The 22,182-nt window shown below is 42.9% G+C and overlaps 1 protein-coding gene across 2 annotated transcripts; it reads left to right on the forward strand.

The window, feature by feature from the left end:
• The first annotated feature begins 315 nt into the window (after positions 1-315).
• map3k7 (mitogen-activated protein kinase kinase kinase 7) lies at positions 316-21,905 on the forward strand. 2 transcript variants are annotated; one of them, XM_010737315.3, is made up of 18 exons: positions 316-584; positions 1,106-1,225; positions 1,328-1,438; positions 2,957-3,022; positions 3,126-3,171; positions 5,108-5,246; positions 7,226-7,350; positions 8,199-8,327; positions 8,780-8,910; positions 9,924-10,005; positions 10,757-10,884; positions 10,973-11,120; positions 11,893-11,973; positions 14,634-14,701; positions 17,218-17,317; positions 18,526-18,587; positions 18,902-19,017; positions 19,975-21,905. In XM_010737315.3, the coding sequence occupies exons 2-18, from the start codon at positions 1,133-1,135 to the stop codon at positions 20,153-20,155; spliced, it is 1,806 nt and encodes a 601-aa protein (XP_010735617.1). In that variant the 5' UTR covers positions 316-584; positions 1,106-1,132; the 3' UTR covers positions 20,156-21,905. The 2 variants fall into 2 exon arrangements, with proteins under 2 accessions (XP_010735617.1, XP_010735619.1); XM_010737317.3 differs by lacking the exon at positions 11,893-11,973.
• Positions 21,906-22,182: the final 277 nt, after the last annotated feature.

The raw sequence follows: 22,182 nt of genomic DNA on the forward strand, positions 1-22,182 counted from the left end.
TATTTTTATTGTAAAATTACAAAATGGAAAATTCTCTTAACATTAATGAACAATTAAAAAAAAAAGAAAAGTGAACGAACTTAAAAGATATATTACATTTTCAATCATAATAAATTAACATCATCCTTTCAAAACAATGAAAACAGCTGATTTTTGAGCTGCACATATGTCAACAATATTTCTTTGGGCCCCTGTCAGTGGTGGGCCCTTGGGATTGTCCTAACTTTTCCCCCCTACTGCTTATGTTAGAAAATATGATGCTGTGTCATAGTTTAAAACACATGAACGTTCACAGTGTGTTGTTCGCAGAGGCTGCAGAGAGAGCTGTGCTCAGCGAGCAGCGGACTGAATTGCAGTACGCACACACTTCCTGATGGAGCTGCTCCTGCGGAGAATAAAAATACACTCGCAGCCAGCCAGCTAGACGAGTTGTGAAAAAAGTTATGTCTGGCTGTCAAGTGGACGCAGAAAGGCTGTTTTCTTTTATAATGGACGTTATTCCTCGGTTTTCCCGTACGTGAATAACAGAAACTATCCCCATGTCCAGAGCAGAGAGCCGGCGCTGGTGACGAGTCGACTGAACGGTGTGTTTGTCGGAGCAGCCAGGCAGGCTCGCTGAGACAGCGTAGGCCCTGAGCGGCTTGTTTTTCTTCGAGAACACGGAATGACAGTGTTACATTATCAGCACCGCTTTACAGCGGCGTTATACGTGTGTAACTTAGCTTTAACTCGTGTTTAAGCTTGAGTTTAAGCACTCTTAAGTTAGCGGACAGGGGCTTTTCTAGGGTAGCTACAGTTAGCTCTGCTAGTCCAGCTACGCGGTTAGCCAGCTGGTAGACTGCATCACACTAGCTGACAGAAGGCTAATGCTAAGCCCTGTCCACTCTGACAGCTCGGACACAGTGTGGAGTCAGTGCTACTTTTCCTTTAAGCATCTATTTATTACGCTAATAACGTTATGTTGTTACGTCCTCTGCACGTTAACTATACATGTGTGACTTGAAGCAAGTCTGCGCATCCCTGCGCTCAGTTTATCTGTAATAATTCTGTATTATTATTATTATTATTAATATTTACGTTTTTGTTTCTTCTGCCTTATTTTCAGTAAGTTACTAGCTGACGTTGGCTAGTAATGTCTCTAACGTTACCATCCGCCGACATACTTGAAACTCCTCCTGGATATCCATTCGAAGAAATCAACTATGAGGATATTGAAGTGGAGGAGGTAGGTGCTCATGTCAGTTCATTGATGATGTGTTGGTGATCTTCGTGATCAGGTGCAGAGGGTTGTAAAGTGCTGGTTCTCGTGTTCACTGTCCGTCCTCAGGTGGTGGGCAGAGGAGCTTTCGGGGTGGTTTGCAAAGCCAAATGGAAAGGCAAAGATGTCGCAATCAAGACCATCGAGAGCGAATCAGAGAGGAAGGCCTTTATTGTCGAGGTATTTGTCTTTACTAACTGCAGCAACACACACACAGTCAACATGTAATGTCAAAGTGTAATGTGTTTCATATTGATGCCATCAGTGGAAACAGGGCAGAGGAATTTGTACTTTTGAGATTTTGCACCCCCAGTATCAGAGTACAGTGCAGACAACTGTGCGCATGTATTTGTTAAAAAATAGCAGGTCGAAAACTTTGCAGCCAAACATCAACCAGGTCGCCAACAGCAGACACAGCAGCAGCTAATATTACTGACTAGTCCAACAGCAGTCAGCCCAGCTCGGCGTCTGTCTTTCAGCCTTTTATTTCACCAAGCTCTCACCAAGCTGAGGTTAATAGCTGGCAGGGAAGATATGTTGATAGGCTGCTGAGCACACGAGCCAAGCTTCGTTTATGGCATAACACCGGCTCCATTCCCCCATGGCTCGGGCCTGAAAACCTCCTCTTCTTCCCAGTGGTTTGGCTATACAAATAAAATTTATTATTTATTTGATATTTGGTTTAAAACGCCTGTGGTACGAACACGCGATTCTTGGCGAATGCGAGAGAAGTAGGATATGTTCTTTTTCGTCTTTTTTTAGATTAGAAATAGGTTACGTTGTGGCTGCAGCTTCCACTGCCGCGTCTGCCTTTCTGTGTCACACACACACACACCTACACACACACCTACACACACACACACACACACCTACGCACATGCGCAGTAGTGGTAATCGGCGTCAGGCCTGTCTGTACCGTAAATGATACCATAACACAGACCTTCCAGGAATTCACGATGTTGCAATTTGCAACTTCAACTGAATTCAGGGGTGTTGCAATTTTAACCAATCACCGCAACTTCCGCGCAGTCTGCCCGAGGGATTAAACTCGGGTCAGGGACGGCCGCACGGTGCGGGAGGATCCCCTTCGTGGGACCTCTCCCCGGCGCTGGCTGGCCCCCGCCGGGCGCATTTCCTCCAAGGCGGTGCGCCGCGACCGGCTCTGCCCGGACCTCACCGTTTCCCGGGGCCGTGGACTCTCATTAAAGGGTTAATGAGCTATCATCTTAATTGTTTTTATTTTCAGTTAGCTCATACTTCAAGCTGAAAGGTAATGGTCTCGTGGCAGCCCTAATAAGAACACAAACTGTTTGAGAGTTTCTGTAAAGAGAGATTTTTTTCCTACAAATAAAAAGATGATTTTATTTGGTCATAATTTGTCTGTAGCTCATTTTGATTTTTAAAAAATCATGAAAAAAATCGTATCGTGAAAAAAAAAACGTGACTCGAATCGAGTCGTGAGGTGAGTGTATCGTTACATCCCTAGTAAAATATTATCCAGTTTCACCAAAATCAAATGGCGGAGGCGTGTGTTAAGGTGGTGTAAAGCATTACATTACGGTGCAGTTTGATAATCCATCATCAGTGGAGGATCAAAATGATTTCCGCTCTGGTTTTTGTTAAAGAAAAGTTACACGGTGTAGCTTTCAGGTGTGCATATAGATGGAATTGTGCATCATGTTTCCTCTTTGTTTACAGCTCCGACAGCTTTCACGTGTGAATCACCCCAACATCGTGAAGCTGTACGGCTCATGTCACACTCCAGTGAGTTCACTCTTACTATACATTTACTCTCTTAACTACATAGCCATGTTGATTGTGATCGATCCAGCTCTCTGAGTTTCTCATCATGTTCTTTCCCTCTCAGGTCTGCCTTGTGATGGAATATGCTGAAGGCGGGTCACTGTACAATGGTGAGTCCTACGTGTCGTACTAGAGAACAATACTGTTGTATGACAGATGACAGCATTTGTTCCACTTTGCTAGTGAAGTGAACACAGCCTGGCACAGACATGAGAAGCAGCCCTGTCCAGTTGACCCTCCCACTGTTTGCATGTTCGCTCACTCGTCCAGTTCCTTTCTAAACTAGTGTTTGCACAGCGACATGCAGTACAGCCTGAAGTTTGTCCACATGAACCTGGGAAATAATGAGGTGTAACAAACAACATTCAGTATCACATGCTGTCTGTGTCAGTGGATTACCACCAAATAATAAAATGTGTTACTCAGTTCTTCAAAAATAGTTTTTGTGTTAGTCTCTTCAGGAAAGGATCAGTCTGTTTGTTGCAATTTGGCTCCTATTTTATTCGTTTTGACCATCGTTACTCTGTAATAATTAGATCCTATTCCCAGAGTCAGTTGTTGTGATCTGAGAATGCTGCAACATTGCTAAAAACAAGTCCCACAGAGTCACAAAACACCAGTGATCAGATGATCAACCCCAGGTTACTTGAAGGTGAAGGTAGACGATGAAATGAATTCCCAAACTGTTTGGAGTCAGCATCTTCCACAGCAAACACACAGACTTCCTGCTTTAACTCTGATCTACTGTACTCACTGTAGATGGGCCAAACATTTTCAGCAGCTTTTAAACGCTGTGCAAAATCTTTTAACATTTGCACAGCTGTGCTATCAGTTTTGTCTGTCCACTCATTAATTGCTAAAAATATGACATGCTCCAACCCTGCGGTGTCAGACGTCATGCGTTCTTTTAGTTTTTGCTTTGCCAAGATCCAAGATACATGAAGGGAAGCTGCTCTCTTGGTCCGTGCATGATTGTACACGGGTCATTTGGCTCTGATTGGATGATGAAATCAAACTCCACACTTTAGCATCGATCTTTGGTGATCCCTCAGTAGTACATGCAGTGCCCATTACAAATGAAACATTAAAATAAACAGGCAGGATTAAACTGACTGTAAAAAGACTAACTCAATTTTACATTTCAGGGTTAACAGACAAGTTACATGAGCACTTCCCTTACCTGCAACAACAGCTCGATGTGTTGAAAAGCCACTGAGCGTGAGAACACTGAATGCTGATTTGTAAAAGATATGATTGGCGCTGTGCTACATCAGGAAACTTCAGATTTATGTACGATGGACCACATAAGGTGGCTTCTGGGCAGGATGTGGTCCACACCTCGCCGTTGAACTGTGCTGGCCGTAATTGCATGCACACAGTTTGAGCATTACAGGCTGTTTACTCCAAACAGAGGGATTGTAGATCATCTGGATAAACGGTTGGCTTGTGTACCACCTGTGTGAGTGTCCGACTGCTCGTTTCTCTCTCCATGTTGGACCGTGATGCAGCGATGTTCCCAGATCTCAGCAGTTACTCTGGATAGTATAGTCATAACTGATCGAAATGATGGTTAAAACTTCTTACACGAGGCCCAGGTTTGTAAAGAATCATTGCAGGTAATTAATGTATGTATGTATGAGTGTTTGGTACTGTGAACAGACTGGATCTGTTTTCCCAACACATCAGAGGTTGGAGCAGCTTTCATTCCCACCACATTCAGATTGGCAAATTTGAGTTTTTCCAGGATGTGACTCCCACAGTGTGAGACTCTCTGCTGTGTTTTAAATGTTACAATTATCTCCCCTCCCATGTTATTGAATCTCCATCAAAGTGAGTCGTGGGAGCTACACGATGGTGCCATAACTTTGATGTGATTCACTCGAGTTGTGAACACTGTTTCTGAAAGATGTCTTCTCAGTTTTCTCACCTGGATTTAATTTGTTAAAGAAGCTGTAAGAAAAGGCAGCCCTGTGTGTTTGTGTGACTGCTTCCTCTGGGCGTTTATTGTCTGTGGTGGTGGTTGTGACTGTGCTCTCTTGTCCACAGTGCTGCATGGTGCTGAACCCCTCCCTTATTACACTGCTTCCCATGCCATGAGCTGGTGTTTTCAGTGTTCCCAGGGCGTGGCCTATCTCCATGGCATGAAACCAAAGGCTCTCATTCACAGGGACCTCAAGCCACCCAAGTATGCTCCTCCTCACCTCACACACTGTCTCCTTTTTCACTGTCCCAACAAAGTGCCTTATGGTTTTCCTTTACATTCTGTTGACCAACAAAAAGCCTTTCTCATTACATAGTATTGTAAGCCACTCGATTAAAAACTATGTATTATGTGTTGTCATGCAAGATCTTTACATACAGTATATTATATGTTGTTGTGTTTAGAGTGTGGAAAGTTCCAAATTGTCCAATCCACTGCAGTCGTATGCCTCCAAGCTATATTCCTCTTATCCATGCCAGCAGTTTTACACTGCAAATCAGTGACATCAATCTCATCTTCTGCATCTACGCTGCTGGAAACGTGCAACAAGAAGAGAAAAAGAGGACAACATTGCTGGTTATAATATCAAACAGCAACAATATACTGAAACATCTTTTACCACGGCATGGACTTAAATTTCAGTAATGACATGTATTTGACACACTGCGTTCCAAACGAGCAGCACGTCCGTTAGTAAGGGTGTATATCTTACAATTAAATACCATTAGCAGCATGCTGGCAGGATATGTTCTCAAGTGGAGCTGTGCTATATCTGAGTCACATATGCACCTTTTTTTCTCCTCAGAGATGATAAACGAGAGCTTTTACATGTTTATTTTTAACCTTTTAATGCGTTTAAAACTGGAGCAACCGCTTTTCCCGTGTTCGAGTCCAAGAGCAGTTTAGCAAGACTGCTTCATTTTTCTTTGGTTGTATGTTCGAGCAGAATCAGCAGTGTATAGCACGTACACATATATTCAAAACACTATTTTAAACCAATTTCTTTCGCAATTTAAACTTCCACCACCATTAAATTGTTTATAGATTTGAGAAAATGTTAAAAGAACACACTCAGATATGAAGAGATCTAACGGATCAGACATGGCAAAAAGTCCGAAAGTAAATTAAACTACTAAAACACAAACAAGATGATCTAGTTTGATCTGGTTTTTGTGCAAAAACTGTGAAAACGTTGAAAACATTGCATGAAAGCACACATGAGAAAGGCTTTTGATAACACAGCAGTCCTTTTGAGTGACACTACAGTGACTCTCTCTCTCTCTTTTCAGCTGAAAGACATGCCTGACTTTAGCACTGTGTCATAAACACTCACTACAGTCCCTTCATTCACTGTCATGAGATCACGATGGCGGTGTTAAGTGCACTGCATTGGTAAACAAAATCCTGCTAGAGTCCTGAATGTCTGCGCTGCTCCAACAGATAGGAAAATAATTGTAACAATTCCAAATTCATGAGAGTCCTTTTTAAATTTGAGATATTTGTCATAAACTGCTGTGCAGTGCAGTTATCGCAGAAGTACCTAAAGCAGCCACCAACGCAGCCCTTCATATTTCTTTGAATCTCGCTGTGTTATCAGTCTGAACAGCCAGACACAGCGTTGCTGGAGGATGTTCAGATCCCAGAGGTTGTGTTCTCTGGTGAAGAGAAGGCTCCTGGCAGGACTCTGGGAATGAGCAGCTGCCCTGTTTCCTAGAGAATTGTTGTGGAGTTTCTAGGAATAACAAGGTCATGCATTGGGACAAATTGACAACTCTGGTTATTGTGCAGGAATTCATTTCCACTCTGTTTAATGATTTTCCTGACAGTTACTATTGTCATTGTAAGACATCCTCAGTCTGTTATCTCAATGGTTTCCAACCTGGGGATCAAGTTAAATCTGTGGATTCACATAACGAACAGAAATCATAGATTTCTGTTAAACTTCTGCTTTTCTATTTTTTTTGTGAATGATTCATTCACAGATTCATTCACATAAGAACTGAGAAAAAATCTTAAGGCTTCTAAAAAGTGAGAACAAAGTGTTCACAAGAAAAAAATGAAACTTGGCTACCAGCAACGTAGCCCGTAGCTGTTTTGATTTATTCATTCTTTTTTTTTTTTGTACTTAGGACAGAAAGCTTCTATTTCTTTCAAGTTCAAAGCGTTGTCTTTCTTGGTTTCAGTCTGCTTCTAGTGGCAGGCGGCACTGTGCTGAAGATATGTGACTTTGGAACAGCATGCGACATTCAGACCCACATGACCAACAACAAAGGAAGTGCAGCGTGGATGGCTCCAGAGGTATTCGAAGGCAAGTATGAGTGGTATTCCAATTAGTTTAAGAGCTTTGGATACCTGCCCTGTCTCTTGTTTTTTTAACTAAAAAGTCCTCATAGTATCCAGTAACTGTTTGAATCAGTGCAGTCCAATGAATGGACGTACACTCTTTCTTGCACCCAACTTTGTGTAGCCACCTTTCACCTTAATGCCAGCGCAGCGCTCCCAGCATGGCTGCTTTTATCCTTGATTCATCATCAGCAGCCGTGCTCTCCTGCTTTATTGATGGTAGTCTCCCAAGCGCAGTGAGAAGATGAATGGAGTGATGCTGGTGGCTTTATTTCCCCCGGGAGACCACGGTGTGGAATTTGTGTTCTCATTCAGCTACGAGCTTAATGTATTTCCACATGATGAGACATGTTCTTGGCAAGGAGGGTCAGGAGGAAAGATGAATTAAGCCCTCATCATTATCTTGTTTTTGGAGGCGAGTTACAAGACTCCAATGCAATTAAACAACTCACTTCTGCCCTCTCTGTGAACTCTTTACAACTAATTTGCATCATGCTATCAGAGCGCCTCGGCGCAGCAACTATCAAGTAGGTGTGTGATGTGCACTTTAATTCTGCAATAATAGGCCGAGTAATTAAGCAACACACGAGCTGTTCCTTGGTTAAAATGACTCCCTTATTTTCATTCCCCTCCTCCCCTGCATGCAGAGATGAGATAAAAGCTGTTGTGCTCTCCCCAGACACATCCTGGCTCTCATCTCAAACGTGCCACAGAGAATTAGCTTTACCACTCATTCAGCAATGTCAAGCGGAGCCTTTTTTCCCCTGTTTGAAAAGGACCTAAGTGTCACTGTGCCTTCTTTTATACTCACAGGCAGCAATTACAGCGAGAAGTGTGACGTGTTCAGCTGGGGAATCATTCTCTGGGAGGTGATCACTCGCAGGAAGCCCTTTGATGAAATTGGAGGACCAGCTTTTCGCATCATGTGGGCTGTGCACAACGGTAAGTCACTGACTCTGTGTGTGGGTGTGGTTGTGGGCGGGGGAGTTGGAGTTGGAGGATGCAAAAGGCCATGTCCAGCTGTCAGCCGTTGTGAGTCCTCAAACGTGCCTTCTACGTGCTAAGCCTGCTGGGAGACTATAAAAGTTAAGAGGCTGACAGAGGACATGTTCACCTGTGCAGCACTCCCTGCAGTTTATTCTGATCCAGAGATGGATGGAGAATACTAATGGGACACTAATAATACCTGGGGACAAGTTTCAAATTTTTCACCGCTGAATCTGCCTGCCTGAGTCATTACTGGCTCGAGCAGCTGGAGACAGGGGATTAAGCATAAATTTGCAATATTTCTTTGCTTGTCGGGTGTGATGCCAGCGCATATTTGTTCATTCGACTCTGCGTGAGCAATTACTTCATATTTCTTTCTTTCTTCTTTTTTTTTTTTTTACATTCAGGCACAAGACCCCCTTTAATCAAAAATCTGCCCAAGCCCATTGAGAGTCTGATGACTCGCTGCTGGTCTAAAGACCCCTCTCAGCGGCCATCCATGGAGGAGATCGTGAAGATCATGACTCATCTAATGAAGGTAATCGCACACTGTTTACTCTCTGTGTAAGGCTTTCAGTGAACTGCAGTGAATGAATCAATAAAGTGTAACATGAATTGGTCTTCATGAAAACAGAGACAGTTACTTTATTAATCCTAAAGTGGCAAATTCATTTTTCTCACTCTATTATACCGTTTACACAGAGAGTTCAGGGGAGAGATGTTAGACTGAGGTTTCGGTGCTTTGCTGGCATTGTCCAGGATGTGGACTGGCCTCCTCAGCTATCAGTTCACAGTCCTAACTAATCTCTATGAACAGATATCTGCATATGAATGAAATCTGTAAGCGAGGGACCAGAAGTGTTCTGGTTTCTGCTTGTAGTTGGAGTTGTATTGTCCATGTCACCTGCATTCATACGCAGATATGTGTTTATAGAGATGAGCAGAATGTGTATATCGTGTTATTCTTGTTCCAGATGAAAGCCCAGAAAGTTAAGTTGTTATCAGACGAGAGCATGAGTTCATAGATTCAGTCTCACCAGACTAAGCTACTGTGGCTCACCTATGAATGCCATCGGTACTCTTGATGCTACATACAGTTCACACAGTGTCCAGTTTATTAGGAACACCTATCTAAAGCTAATGCAGTGTGAGCCAACAGTCCTGCAACAAATCCCCTTCATGAAGGTTCATCTGTTTTAGAGATTCAACTTGATGGTCATCATGGAGGATGCACTGTGGTGCTGTGTGCCATAGGTTTATTTCATCATACAGACAAATATTTAATCTTGTCTCACTGATATTAATGGGCCGGGCAAATTAACAGGACTGTGTCTGTCTATAATACAGTTTAATTCAAGAGCAATTCATTAGACTATTGAAACAAGAACATGTTGACTAATCTCATTTCTGCTCTGTTGCTTGGCCAAACCACAACAAGACACTTTTAATATACAGTGAGCTTTTGGAGAAAGATGTGGGTTTGGTGTCACGTTAGGACAAGCAGGAATGAAAGTCTTCATCATTACTTCCTCTTCCTTCTTCTTGTTGCAGTACTTCCCAGGATCTGATGAACCCCTGCAATATCCATACCAGTATTCAGATGAGGGGCAGAGCAACTCTGCAACTAGCACAGGTACAAGAGTCATCTTCAGACTCAGTCCTTCAAAACTTCAAACCAGTACAAGAGGTTTATGTTAAAGTAGCCATCATTTAATGCACAGGTGTCCAAGATCCAATATCATTGTGTTTATCAGCAGAATACTCTCTGTCTGGATGAATGAGTTTATCATGTTTGAAACAAACATGTCTATGATTTTCTGTCCACGCTAAAAGTAGCTTTAATATCATGATTTACACTATAACCAGCTGTAGGAGGTCACACGTAGTGTGTTTGTAAAGTGCATCATTTTAACTGTAATGTTTTCAAGATCAGGAATATTTTCAGATATGTAATTCAAATATACTTCTTGAAAAATGATCTGGTGTTTGAAACATCCTTAAATGTTTGAAATGGAATGATCTCATCATCACATTTCTTTGTCTCCTGACGTGTTCACTTATAAATAGCTACACAAATCCCCAGTTGATCTCTCACTCTGGAATTCAGCAAGCATTAAATAATGAAGTTCAAAACAAATAGTCAAAGTTAATAAAGGAACTGAGGAAATAAAGTCGGGTATAAAAGACATTTTATAAACTTTATTTGCATTTATGTTAAGAAGTTAAATGTGGTGATAAAAGCTTCAGTAGCCTGGAAATGTTTGGTTTCAGTACCTTGAACATGCTTTAATTTTGAAAAACTGTATGAACCCTTCTTTTCTTTCTGTCTGTCTGTGTGTGTGTGTGTGTGTCTGTGTGTGTCTGTGTGTGTCTGTGTGTGTCAGGTTCATATGTGGACTATACCGGCACCAGCACGAGCAACAAAAGCGACCCAAACATGGAACACAGTGACTCTCAAGGGAGCAACGATACTATCAAGATAACGCCTCAGTTCGCTCACTTCAAGCCAAAGGTAAATCAATCCTTTATTTTGATCCAATAAGGAAACAATGTCATCACAACAGACTTCTGTAGTGAGCCTTTTCTCTTTGTTCTTTCAGGGAGACCCATTGAGGACTCTGCCTCTGTCCAGGGGGGGCAGTGTTGAGAGTCTGCCAGCACGAACACAGTGCCTGGCATCATCTGACAGCAAAAGAATGAGCGCTGACCTGTCAGAGCTGGAGCCCAAGATGCCATTTGCACCCGCAGGTAATGCCAGACATGACACAGCACAAAACAACACATGACAGCAGAGCAGAAGAGGAGAGGAGCTTATCAAGGCAACCTGGCATGCTCTTATGTTTTATTTCCTACTGAATAAGAAAAGTTGCACAGGAAAGGCATGCAGTGTTATTGCCAAGGCGAGTCTTGTTGGAATGAGGCATTTCCAAGTCCACAAGAAGCTCCTCCCCTGACACCAAAGTCAGGTTCTTTTTGTGCTTTCTCACTTTGAGGTGAATACCCATCCATATTCCCCTGAATGCAGAGGCCCGTCAGACCAGGCTGTCAACCACCCCCCCTCCGTTAAAGGCTCTGACAGAAAGCATAGCACATAGCGTTTTGATTTGAGTGCAGAGTGTTTGTCAGTGTTTTTGTTGTTGCTCTTTGTGTTTTCAGACTTTAATGAATAGACTTCCTGCAATCGGAGCATCAGCACCGTCCGTCCTTAGCCTGCCTTGTTGAACTCTTTATCCAAACAGCATAGGAGCTGAATGCCTGCTGTTGTCTGCTCTGAGAAATGTAGCGCAGTCGCTGCCGACACTCTCCGCAGTGTTGCTCCACAGCGTCTAGGATGACGAGGTGCATGCTGCCCTTGCACGTACACTGAACACTCTGCATGTGTGGCCCACATTTTCAGTTTGTGGGTGCAAGCTGTGGGACCCCCCCTCCCCCTCCCCTCAACCCCAAGTCTGTGTTAGTCTGCATCTGCATGCTTGTTGTGTCCGCAGCTGTATGTGTGTGTATGTGTGTGTTTTCGCAGCACGCCCCCAGTATAAACGAGGCCACCGTAAAACGGCATCATTCGGCACCATTCTGGATGTCCCCAAGATCGTCGTCACAGGTATCACTGGACCACTGGGCTTCCTGGTGACCGGGTGGAGCTGGCTTGGCTGAGCCCGTGGGTTGCTGTGCTCTAATGTGGCCCTCTCCTGTGTGTTACTCCATATGATACCAACCGCAGAATGCTCATTTATAGTACATTTAGTTGCATGACTTAAGGTAAAAAGAAAAAGACTGAGCTGGTGTTGGAGTTACGCACATCAGAGCTGGCCTGTGTCTTTGTGTCTTCTGTGATTTTTAGAACATGAGTTAATATTCTCATCTGCTGTCACCCCAAATCGAGCTCCAACTAATTACCTTTGCTCAGGTGACTCTTTCTGTCACCAGTAACACCAAATCTTTAGCCGACTTCAGGAAATCCAATTGGTATATTGCATCAGGCCTGGTGACACAGATGAGATGAGCTTCCTAACTCATGGCCCTGTCCACTCTCCTGCGTCTCTGGCTTGGCTTCAGCAGATGGGTAGCAGGAGTAAATCAGTGCACCAGTTCTCTGCATTTGAGCTCGTCCTTGCCTTTCATGCATAGAGGACATAGAGAAAGCATGGCTATTTTTTTTCTCCCCCTCTTGCTCTCTTTACATCCATTAACTTTGAAAAAGTCATTTTGATTAATTTCTCTCACATTGAGGGTCAGAGCTATTATTACAAGCAGAGATACGGATGAAAGGAATGGGGACAGCTCTGGATGTCAGAAAAGGCTTCTATTTTGGAGCCGTGTGAGACGTGTTGAATGAGTGGCTAATTTAATCCGGTGACAAACGGAGTCAACCTGGTGCATGTTGTTAAAGGTATCATCTGCACTCCTGGACACCAGGCCTGTACCCCAGCACAGAAACCCCCGGTAGCCAATGAGTAGGAGTGTAACAGTACACACAGTTCAGTTCTGTATGTATCTCAGTACATTTAGTCGTTTCAATAAAAAGAAAAGAAACACACATTTTTTTTCATATTAAATAAAGGAATAAATATTAATAAATAAAGGAAAGTGCAGTATATCTGTAAAAGCAGCCATTATAGTTTAACATCCCAAAGAAACAGAAGTAAAGAGCGTCTTTAGTTCCAGTAATGTGATGTGGTTCCTAATGAAACAGAACATGCAGACAGGGTTTAGTTGCACAACTGATCTGAAATCAAATCCCACTCATTTGATCAGATCGCTCAAAAGTGGCTTGGCAAATCCACAGTACAGAGCTGCGAGATGTAGGCAGAGTTGAAAAACACCACGCATTGTTATAGAACACATTATGTCAAAAAGTCTCAGTGCGAGGGCATCTAATGTACATAATGCAAGTGTCCTGTCCCCCTGCCAGAGCCTCCAGGTAGGTTTCACACTTCAGAGTTTTTCTGTTCATCACATGCCAGACACAGACTGAAGTAAAGTGCATCGTAGCAAATGGACAGGCTAATTGAAGTAAATGGCATACGGAACAAAAGATCCCATACTGAATGGTTTTGTCTGGGTGACATCTACCGTTACACTCCTGCCATCAAGCAGCGGTTGAGAAATCGTGGCTGTGCGCCCAGAATTGTCATCCAATCATGCTGCTTATTTATACAGCACGCTAACGTTATTACACCGCATGAATTCGGTCATAAAAACAGAAATCCAGAAAATGTCGAAATTCAACGGCTTTGCAACAGAGAGTTCCACTCAGACAAACTGAAGATCCAGCCAGTTCTTTGTGTTCTCATTGGAGTGTGTTTGTGTGTTTGTTTATGTGTGTTTGTTTGTGTGTGTTTCCTTCTGTGCTGTGTCTTCCTTGTGCCACAAACAAAGCTTGTAGTCAGACCAGATCAATCCTGATGTTTGTTGTGTTCGTTCTGAACTGTGAAACAATCAACTTGATCAGTTAAAGGTGATGTAAAGTTTGGGAAGTACACAAACACACACACACACACACTTCAATCAGAATCGCCTTGATTGGCCAGATACGTGAGCACACACAAGGAATTTGATGGAACATATGGAAGCATGTGCAAACAAAGCAAAATCTCCTGCATGCTGTATAGACAGCAGTCAGTCAGTGTGCTTCATATAGAACAAATTAGCATATTCAAATAATGTGTGCACAAAAAATAAATCATACTTTTGGAAAATTCATTTACCATGAGCATGCTCAGAAAAAAGCTACATATTGTTGTGATCAATCCCTGAAGTCACACTTGGTTTAGTGAGCTAGATACTAAAAATTTGTCAAACTCTGTAAAGATGTGACAGTAAAGTTCTGTTCACGGTTTTTAGAGCAGGTCATGTTTTTGGATTGCATTGACTCTACAGGTGAGACCTCAGGCATGCTGGTGTTAATGTGAGCAACAGATGAACCAGTGATGACTAGGAAGTGTAATACCTGCCTGTCTGCCCCTAACCCAAACCAGCCAGTCAGTCACAGAAGTAGGCTCAGCTGTTCTTGTGGATAGCGTTGGTCTACAGTCATGTGTGTCTGTGTATGTGTGTTGGGCACTGTCAGTGGGTCAGTCACGTTCCTGCACACGTTGACAGGCCAGGGCATAAAGGGTTAAACCAGTGCAGCTGTCCCCATGTGGCTCTGTGGCTCTGGATATCCCTCATGTAAACATGGGCACCAATGTTCCACCCATTCAGTATCCACAAACTCTTCTGGGTCTCATTCTTTCCCCTCTCTGTCCATCCTGTCCACAGCCACATGTGAGCCACAGAGACGTCGGTCTGTGCAGGATCTGCCAGGCATCGGCACAGAGTCCAGCCAGGTAAGACACACACACACCAGACATGAGAGGCAGAGGGTCTGTGGAGATGGTCGTTGACTGACACAGACCAAAGTATTTTTAGTTATCAGTAAGAGGTTACAGCAAAGCTTTGTACATGACTGCTGTAGCTACAGTGTAGCTCACAGGTTCCCAGCCTGGGGGCTCTGACCCCACTAGGTGTCGCCAAAGCTTCACAGGGGACATCGAGCCTTCTCCATTTTAAAGGTGGAAGAAAACTTTCAATGGCGACACATATACTAGATTAAATTCTTAATCATATTATATAAGACATAAAGTAAATACATCCCAGTCTAGTGTTCTGTGAACATAAATAGTCCACACAGTCAAAAAGTAAGCAGTCTGTTGCTGCTATGAACATACAAACAATACACACACATGAAAAAGGAAGCTTCTCTTCAGAGTGAACGCAGGCCAACACAATAAACAAAACCAAAACCTGAACCCTGTTTCAAAATAAAGAACAAGACAGTCACTTGCTAAACTAACCAAACAGGAGAAAACAAGTCAAAAGAAAAGGTTGTTCACTCCCATTGCTTCAGTACTAACAGTGACTATTTACAAGTGTGGCTAAAGAGGACTATATACTGTACACAAAGGTTCTCAATCAGCAGAACGAACCAGATCACAAACCAAGCACAGGGAAATCAGCCCTGCTGTCTATGGCAGAAACCGGATGTTCAATAGGCATACAGTACCATGATCAGCTAGAGCTCTGCGCCTATACAAAGATCCTCACAACACAGACAGGTGGTCATACTCTGGCAGAAAAACAGGAACAGAAACATGAACACAAACAGCTGGCTGTAATGGTAAAAAAAAAAAGTGACAGGATAAGGACACAGTGAAGACCTGAACACAAGCTGCACAGAGCCTGCAATCTGGTGAACAGTCTCACGCTGCATTAGAGAAGTACAAAGAACAATGAGAAACAAACCTTGTGACAAGCTTCGAAAACCACACGGACAAAAAAACCTCCCAGCAAACTTTGTGCTCACTGCAATAAACATGGTCATTACATGACAGTAGTGTCATATTCAATACTGACAGAAGATGAAATAGAACATAGGATGTAACTCCAGTTCTGTGAGTAACTCTAGTCAGTGTGGGAAATGTAGTTTAGCTCTAATATGGCCTGATCATATATGATACATATTTTGTTGTGGTAGATCTATCTCTGTGTAAAACTCCAAACCTACACAGGGATCTACAGCTGTCAATCAAACATGTAGGGGGTCCCCCTGCTGCACAGACCTTATTTTCTCTGATAAAGAATCAATCTGACAGTAAAAGTGGATGAATATGGTTTACATCCATGATTCAAAGCTGGCTAATGTTTTCTGTTTTAATGGGAGTGATTAATCAAACAATCAGACAGAACTCCCCAGAGGCGTTTATTTCTGCTCTCCTAATGTACTTTATATTCGTGTGTGCTGCTCTCATCATTCTTTTGCTCTGAAGCCTTGTAGATGTTTGACTGCTGCTACCTTTCAAAAGCATTGCATGTCTTCTTTGTCAGTCCCCGGGGAGAAAGTGACAGAACATGACGTGTGTGTGTAGTGTAGGAAGAGCCCGGTGCTCCCTCCTCAAACACACACTGCTTTAAAATAAGCTCCTTGGCTCAGAGTCTCCCCTGTTCTCCCAAACATTTGTCTCCGTTTGTTTAGCAGTAAACTCACAGCTCTGTGCAGTCACAAGTTCATTTGGAGTTCGCCATAAAGACTTGGCACAAATAATACTGTTGCTAAAGAAGATGAATGGTCATGCGCTGCCTGTGGGATGAAGCCGCCCTCCAGAGTCGCACTGATGTGACAGTACTATTGATCATGGAGTTGTGTTTGCGTGAGTTTGCTTTGTTACCACTCTGATTCCCAGACTGGGATCTAGAGACTCTGAAACACTGTGTGCTGGTAACATTGGATTAACCTCACATTTGATTCTTACAGAATAATCAGCTGCATTTCAGACTGATATTTGTATTTTGCGTTCTTGTTGTTTTAACTGTATTTTTAGCTTGCTTGCTGTTAAATCTGGCTCAATATAATTCGAAGTAAAGCATGCGAGACAATGTGAAATGTTCTGTGTTCAGTCATTGTAATACATACAAAGAACTAGAGTCTACTTTGTAGGCAAACCTTAGTAAAGTTATTTCCTCTCATTTCTGCTCCTACACAAATTCACAAATAACGCACATATCATTTATCCAATGAATAGCATCCTGAAGCCAACAGAACAGGAAATGTAAACGTGTGGTCTGCCAGAGAGCTGTTTAAAAGTGGAGTCCAGTTTTCAGCGCTGTGCTGATGAGACACTGTTAGCTGTCGGCTGCCATGAAAACATTTTGCCCTCTTGAACCTGACAAAAGCAGAAATCACACCAGTCAAACTTGGTTCAGTGAGCTTCATGTGGATCCGCCTCCACATGTGCCCAACCAGCAGATCACTTTCACTGCTTTTCATGTTGTTGCCTCCTCCTCAGCTGTGTCTGGCTTCTTACAGGGGAGCAGGAACAGCAGCCGCTCCTCCAGTCCCAGTGTGAGGATGATGCCACCAGATAAGACGAGCAGCAGAGGTTACTTCTCACCTGATGACCCCACAGGTACTCATGACAACGTTTCAGCAACCACAACCTGATAAGACCATATGACACACTTTGATGTGTCTACAGTAAATTTTCTACATGAGATCCGTAAACAGACAGTGAACCACGTCATGCATGTTCAAAAGGTTTCTCAAACTAAACTCTATGTTGAGTGCAGCATTAAACAATCACTATAACAAACTAACATTACTATTATGTGGAGTGGTCTTCAGTAACATGGGTAGTTCTATGAGTTCTAACATTCTAGTGACTTCATTGGGAAATTCTACAGCATGACCGGGGATGCACTGATTATAGATTATTGATTTATCATTACATATGTATAAAATCACCTGATCATTGTTTGTCTGTGAGTGGATTACATGTCGTTTTGCTGAGCCTGACATTTAATAAATTCTATGAACCAATCATGAAAAATCATCAGGTCTGCCTCAGAGCCAGCTGAAGCCAATAGAAACTGACTTTACTACATTTAGTGTGATAAATAAACTCAAACTGTGAAGAGAGGAAATATTCTGACACTTTTTTCCTTAGTAAACAGAAAAACTCAACTACATCTTCTGAATACAACTTTGTCTATTTTACTGAACTGAGATCAGCTTAACTGTCCTGATAACCCAACGTGAAAAACACTTAATTCAAACACAACAGAAACACAATAAAGCTCTTAGTTAGTCTGTTCAACAATCATTAAATCTGTTTTTTATCAATAGAAATAATCAGTTCACTGAGCGACATGTGGAAATATTCAGGTAAAATTCCTGTTTCTGGTGGCTTTGAGGCACTCAACGTCGATATATCTGCATTTTTACTATTTCAGCCCACATTTCCAGAAGCTATAAGAATACAAGCATTGTGTGAGAGACAACGAAAAATCCTGTCTGTAATAGTCCATGTGCATCAGAGTTTTAAACTGTGCCAAACAGATCAGGTGATGAATGAAAGGTAGATGTCATGCTCAAGAGAAATATGTGAAGGTTGAATTTTCCTGTTAGTCACCCTTTAAACACGCTGCCTGTAACAGCATCAGGCTTGCTGTGCACAGACGTCACATGTAAATCTGTCAGGCTGCCCTGGAGACATTAAGTGTGGAGTTAATGAGTGATTTCCAGCGCTCGTCTGTGGTCAGCTCTGAGCTTGGGGCAGTTCATGCTCTTCCCATGCTGTCATAGCAAAAAAACAAACATTTTCTTCTCTTTTTTTAGACACCAACGGCTCAGACAACTCCATTCCCATGGCCTATCTGACCCTGGATCACCAGCTGCAGGTACACCATCCACCAACAACACTGTTTGTTTCATTGAGTCAGGTGATGTCTCACTGAAACTCCTTCCTCTCAAAGATGAATTGAAGGATGTTGTAAATTGCTACTACCAACCTCATTATGAAGGGATTATCCCTGACAACATGATGCTATCTAAAGACTGGAACGTGCTTATAAATACACATTGGCAGCACCACTGAGGTATTTGGTGTATTATTATCTGGTCAGACTATACTCCCAGCTGATATGAATACATTCTGCAGAGATGCACGAGCACATGGTTTTGAAGACGGATAACATGCGCTGTTTATTTCCAGCCTCTCGCTCCCTGTCCCAACTCCAAAGAGTCCATGGCTGTGTTTGAGCAGCACTGCAAGATGGCCCAGGAATACCTGAAAGTGCAAACGGAGATCGCCCTGCTGATCCAGAGAAAGTAAGTGGAGCTGCACCCAGCTGCTGCTTTTCATCTGCTGCTTACAAATAGTTTGTTTTGGTGTCAGCCAGTGTGATCTGCACAAGACGAGCAAAGTGCTCATCTCGTATTTATAGAACGTGGAGGATTCAGCATGGCACTGCACTGCACAACGGTGTTCGTGATGGATGATGATCATGATATTTAGCTGAAAGGTCAATGGATAGTTTTGGCTGTATGAAGTATGAGCCACAGTCACTGACAGTAGACCGCAGTGAGTGAGCTTCCAGTTTGAAGCAGACAGACAGAAGTCCACTGCTGTGTTCAGGGTCAGCAGGAAAATGTAAAAATAACTCTATCTGTTGGAGTGTACGCTATAGTGAGCAGATTGTTACCTCGCTGTCAGACAGCCTTTTCTTCAACTGTAGAACTTACATATTCCAACAAGCCCAACTGTGCTGTGCACTGTGCATCACGCCACAGGTCAGACAGCGCGGTAAAGCACCGAAAATATGCTCACTACAGCTGCTTATGTTTGTGATTGTTTGATGAGGCACACAAGCCACAACTTGACAAGATGAAATCATGTTAGAATGAAACTCATTTAATTATGAACAGAGCTGTTGGTGGTCCTCATTACACGCTGCGCTGACCCGTCAGTAAACTGAGCTAAGAAATAAAAATGCAGGACACCAGTGAGCAAAGCCGTGTTGAGCGAATCATCAGGACACTGAAGAGGTGTGTGGAAGTGTTCTGGAACTAAATTGATCAGTTACAGGTGTCAACTGTACATCCTCATCTGACTGCTTACTTTACAACACGCTCACACTCAGGAGCCTCGCCACAAGCTCCTCAAAAGGCCCTGACCAATACGATTGCAAGCTTTCTTTCCAACAACATGCAGCATTGTCTTTGAATTAAAATGAGCTTCATGTTTTCAGTCATTCACTGATTCTGCTTCATGTCCTCTGTGTGCAGAAAGGAGCTCATCGCTGAACTGGACCAAGATGAGAAGGACCAGCAGAACACGTCCCGTCTGGTGCAGGAGCACAAAAAGCTGCTGGAGGAGAACAAGAGTCTGTCCACGTACTACCAGAAGTGCAAAAAACAGCTGGAGCTGATCCGGGTCCAGCAACAGAAGAGACAGGGCACATCGTGATGAGACAGAGACACATGAACTGCTACCATCCCCTGCCCTGCCCATCCTGTCCTCAGCACCCTTCCAGCACTATAACACTACCCACTCTCATGCTCTGCACACACACACACACACACACACAGTTCCCAGTCAGCTTTGTAAAGAGACCTGCATTCTACTGTGTCCTGCATGTCGCATTGTAGACCCTGACTTGTCCAGCAGGAACACGACGTCCTCTGTACATACCTTTGCACATCCTCACAGTGTATTCTGTGACCGCAGACCAAACAATCACTGCACCCCCACCCCCATCGCCCCTGTCCCGGCCGCGGCACTCCGGGATGGACGTCTTCTTCGGTGGCGGCGGCGCATCCTCTTGGGTCGTGTGTTCCTCCATGTTCACTCTCAGGGCCTCTGGGATGCCTGGTCAGTGTGTGTCCACCCCCTCAGCGGCCGACAGCCACGCCGTCCTCCAGAATGTGAAAAACATAACACAAAAGGCTTTTTTCAGCGGAAACGTGTGAATTATATGCAGAATTTTTGAGAGCAGTGAGGATGTTTTTAAAAGCTGTTCTTTACAAGGGTGCGCGTGGAATCCCTGTTATGCAAAACACACACCCCTTAAATCAAACGCATTTATCTCTAACCCGTCCCTCCTCTCACCAAGAGCATGAGCCCCTCTACAGACCACTGTACCTGTTTACTTCTTCAAGGTGTTCGATGTATTCAGTTCACAGAGGGATGGACTGCATATGAGAATCACAGTGAAAGGAAGAGCTCGGGACTGTGTGAACCTGATCTGCTCCTCATGCAAGCACGGTGAGCTTGCAGAGCTACGGAGGACCATTAAGGCCAAGTGTGAAAAATTAAGCTGAGGATTTATTTCAAGTTTATTTTTTGTTATAAGTCAGAATTCTTTGTACTTAAAACTCAGATCTTGGACACATTTTGCACACTTGGCCCTGGTCGTCCTCCGTGCAGAGCAGATCCAGGAGCTGTGGATTCCCTTTTCATTTTGACTTCAGTATTGTTTTTTTTTGTTTTTTGTGTGTAGATGTTTCTGTCTTTTCTATTCAGTAGTTTACTTTGTATGATAGTTCTTTGGTCATTTTCGCATTAGGACATATGTTATCTGGTCTTGCCCTTACGGACAAAATAGCGGAGCATGTAGCTCCCTAAACAGTATCTAGTTTGTTTTTAGTTCACATGTTGCCTTAGAAGTTGCCTGCATTTTAAGTGCTTGTTTTATGTGAAATTTAGTGGGGATAAAAGTATAAAAAGAAAAAAAAAGATATTTTTAATGTAATGGACATTGAATGAAGGGGAGTGAGAAGGATGTGTCAGTAAGCTGTAATGTACATCTCGCCCACCAGCTTCAATCCAAGACTGATGACGTGTACTCTAAAAGAAGGAATGGATGTGATTTCTGTTTTTTTTTTTTTTTTTTTTTTTTTTTTTTTTTTTTTTTTTTTTTTTTGGTCTCATATCCCTTGAGTAATTTTGCACAATCACTTTTGTTTTTTTCGTCCACGTACAAATTTTCTTTTAAGCAATTCTGTTTTTAAAAGTGAAAGACTTGACGAGTCTTCCTTTTAAAATGTGTTACTGTACAGGACTGAAGCTCCACTGAGTTTTCTGTTCACTAAGAATTCATTGAGCAAACACACATCACGCTGTTTATTAAGTGTTTCCTAGTCAGTAAATAGGAAGTAAGGTACAGTATACGACAGTGAGCAAGGCATTATGAAATAAACTGAATGGTGAAAAGATGCTTTCATGTGTGTGTGTCGAATGTGTTACCACAATCCCCGTGTCTGTTTTTATTTACCTAGATTTTCCATTTTCTGTAAAATTCTGTGATAGACTATAAGACCTACTTGTGATGAGATGATGCCACAGAGTGTAATATGTTGACTGTCATCAAGTTTAATGTTCATTGGTACAGGGATGGATGGCACGGTGGTGCAGTGGTTAGCACTGTCGTCTCAGGTTTGAACCTCAGCTGGGGTCTTTCTGTGTGGAGTTTACATGTTCTCCCCGTGTCTGTG

This window comes from Larimichthys crocea, chromosome XI (genome assembly GCF_000972845.2).
Source record: "Larimichthys crocea isolate SSNF chromosome XI, L_crocea_2.0, whole genome shotgun sequence".
In the NCBI taxonomy this organism is placed as follows: domain Eukaryota; kingdom Metazoa; phylum Chordata; class Actinopteri; family Sciaenidae; genus Larimichthys; species Larimichthys crocea.

Bases quoted from the DNA above. Each gene is read 5' to 3' on its own strand.
- map3k7 (XM_010737315.3), top strand. From the start codon at position 1,133: ATGTCTCTAACGTTACCATCCGCCGACATACTTGAAACTCCTCCTGGA. The intron at 1,439-2,956 runs GTATTTGTCTTT...CTTTGTTTACAG, and splicing joins GGAAGGCCTTTATTGTCGAG to CTCCGACAGCTTTCACGTGT. The intron at 7,351-8,198 runs GCAAGTATGAGT...TTATACTCACAG, and splicing joins GGCTCCAGAGGTATTCGAAG to GCAGCAATTACAGCGAGAAG.